At 20.0% G+C, this 1,378-nt stretch overlaps 1 protein-coding gene across 7 annotated transcripts in view; it reads left to right on the top strand.

Moving 5' to 3' along the window:
* The window catches only part of LOC112691166 (SUMO-conjugating enzyme UBC9-B-like), a 17,497-nt gene extending 16,353 nt beyond the window's left edge, over positions 1-1,144 (top strand). For all 7 annotated transcript variants that reach the window (XM_025565317.1, XM_025565321.1, XM_025565320.1 and 4 more), the window contains 2 exons: positions 609-753; positions 1,058-1,144. In XM_025565317.1, coding sequence (XP_025421102.1) covers positions 609-753; positions 1,058-1,139 — 227 coding nt within the window. In that variant the 3' untranslated portion in view covers positions 1,140-1,144. The remainder of the gene's footprint in view (positions 1-608; positions 754-1,057) is intronic.
* Positions 1,145-1,378: the final 234 nt, after the last annotated feature.

Raw genomic sequence — 1,378 nt, 5'->3', positions numbered from 1 at the left:
TATTATTATTATTATTATTATTATTATTATTATTATTATTATTATTAGCTTATTATTATGCCATTAAAGCCCATTATTGCTTCATACAGCCTCCTAAAAATATAAAAAATAATATAATTATATGAGAGTATCATTATGTTAGAATATTTTAAATTAATTCTTTTGAAAAAATTGAAGTTTTATTTTCATCAACTTAATGATTATTAATTTTTTTAATAAACATTGTCATATTTTTAAAATATAATATATTATTTAACTCAATGTTTTTATTTTAAGTTAAATTTTTTTTAAATTATATTATGAATACTCTAATAACGTTTAAATAATGTTTGAAATATTGACAATGTATTAAAAAATATGTAACTTAATACATATTCATATTTTATATTATGTATTCATTTGTTGGTAACTAATAAAATTGTTGTTATTAATTAATCTTTTCTATAATGTTAGTCTAATGTTAACATAGGTATATGTATTTGTATACATATTATAAATAGTTTTTGCTTGAAATTGTTTCTAAAATGTTATGATTTATTATCGCTTTATATATATTTGAGTAACAATTAATTTACAGTAAAAATAACTGTATTTTTATTTATGACTAGGTATTGTTTGTTCATCATTATTGGTTCAGAATTATGATTGGCATCCAACCTTAACGATCAAAAATATTCTCTTAGGTATTCAACAATTTTTAAACGAACCAAATATCGACGTTTACGCACATCGAGAGGCATATTTTTTCTATAGGTAATTACAATTTATTTTTATATTTTTACAGTAGTGCTAATTACCATAGTAACTATGTGGTATATTATTGATTTTAAAAGTATTCTATAATGACAAGCAATTAGAAACATTTTATTTCCTAATTAGTTGTAATAAAAAATATAAAAATGTATAATAAAATTATAATAAAAATTAAAAAAATAATTGTTAACAAATATAATTAAGTTTACATTTGAGTCTACAATTTTATGGGGTTGTCTATTACATTATCTCAAATAAATCAATTTCTAATGTTTTAATATTTTTATTTTTTGTATGTTTACAGCCATGACCGCATTTTATATAATAAGGAAGTAAGAGCACAAGCCAAATCGTCAATAGCCAACTGGTTAGCTACTAGATGGTAATAAGAAGATGAATTTATTTATTTCCTTTTTTGTTATAGTATTAATTCTTAATTGTTAATTAATTTATTTAAATAAAAAAATTCTTTATTATTTTATTTTTTATTTTATTTTAACCCTTTCAAACCCAACGTCCCCTCAGAGGGACATTCTTTTAAATTTAGTATTTCTATAGTTTAAAATTGTTTAATCGTTATAAAAATGCATGTACGTTGTCATTAATAGGGTTGCCACTCTTTTTG

This window comes from Sipha flava, unplaced genomic scaffold (genome assembly GCF_003268045.1).
Source record: "Sipha flava isolate LNK unplaced genomic scaffold, YSA_version1 572_pilon_pilon, whole genome shotgun sequence".
Classification (NCBI taxonomy): Eukaryota; Metazoa; Arthropoda; class Insecta; order Hemiptera; family Aphididae; genus Sipha; species Sipha flava.
This window is presented reverse-complemented; position numbering and strand designations above follow the sequence as displayed.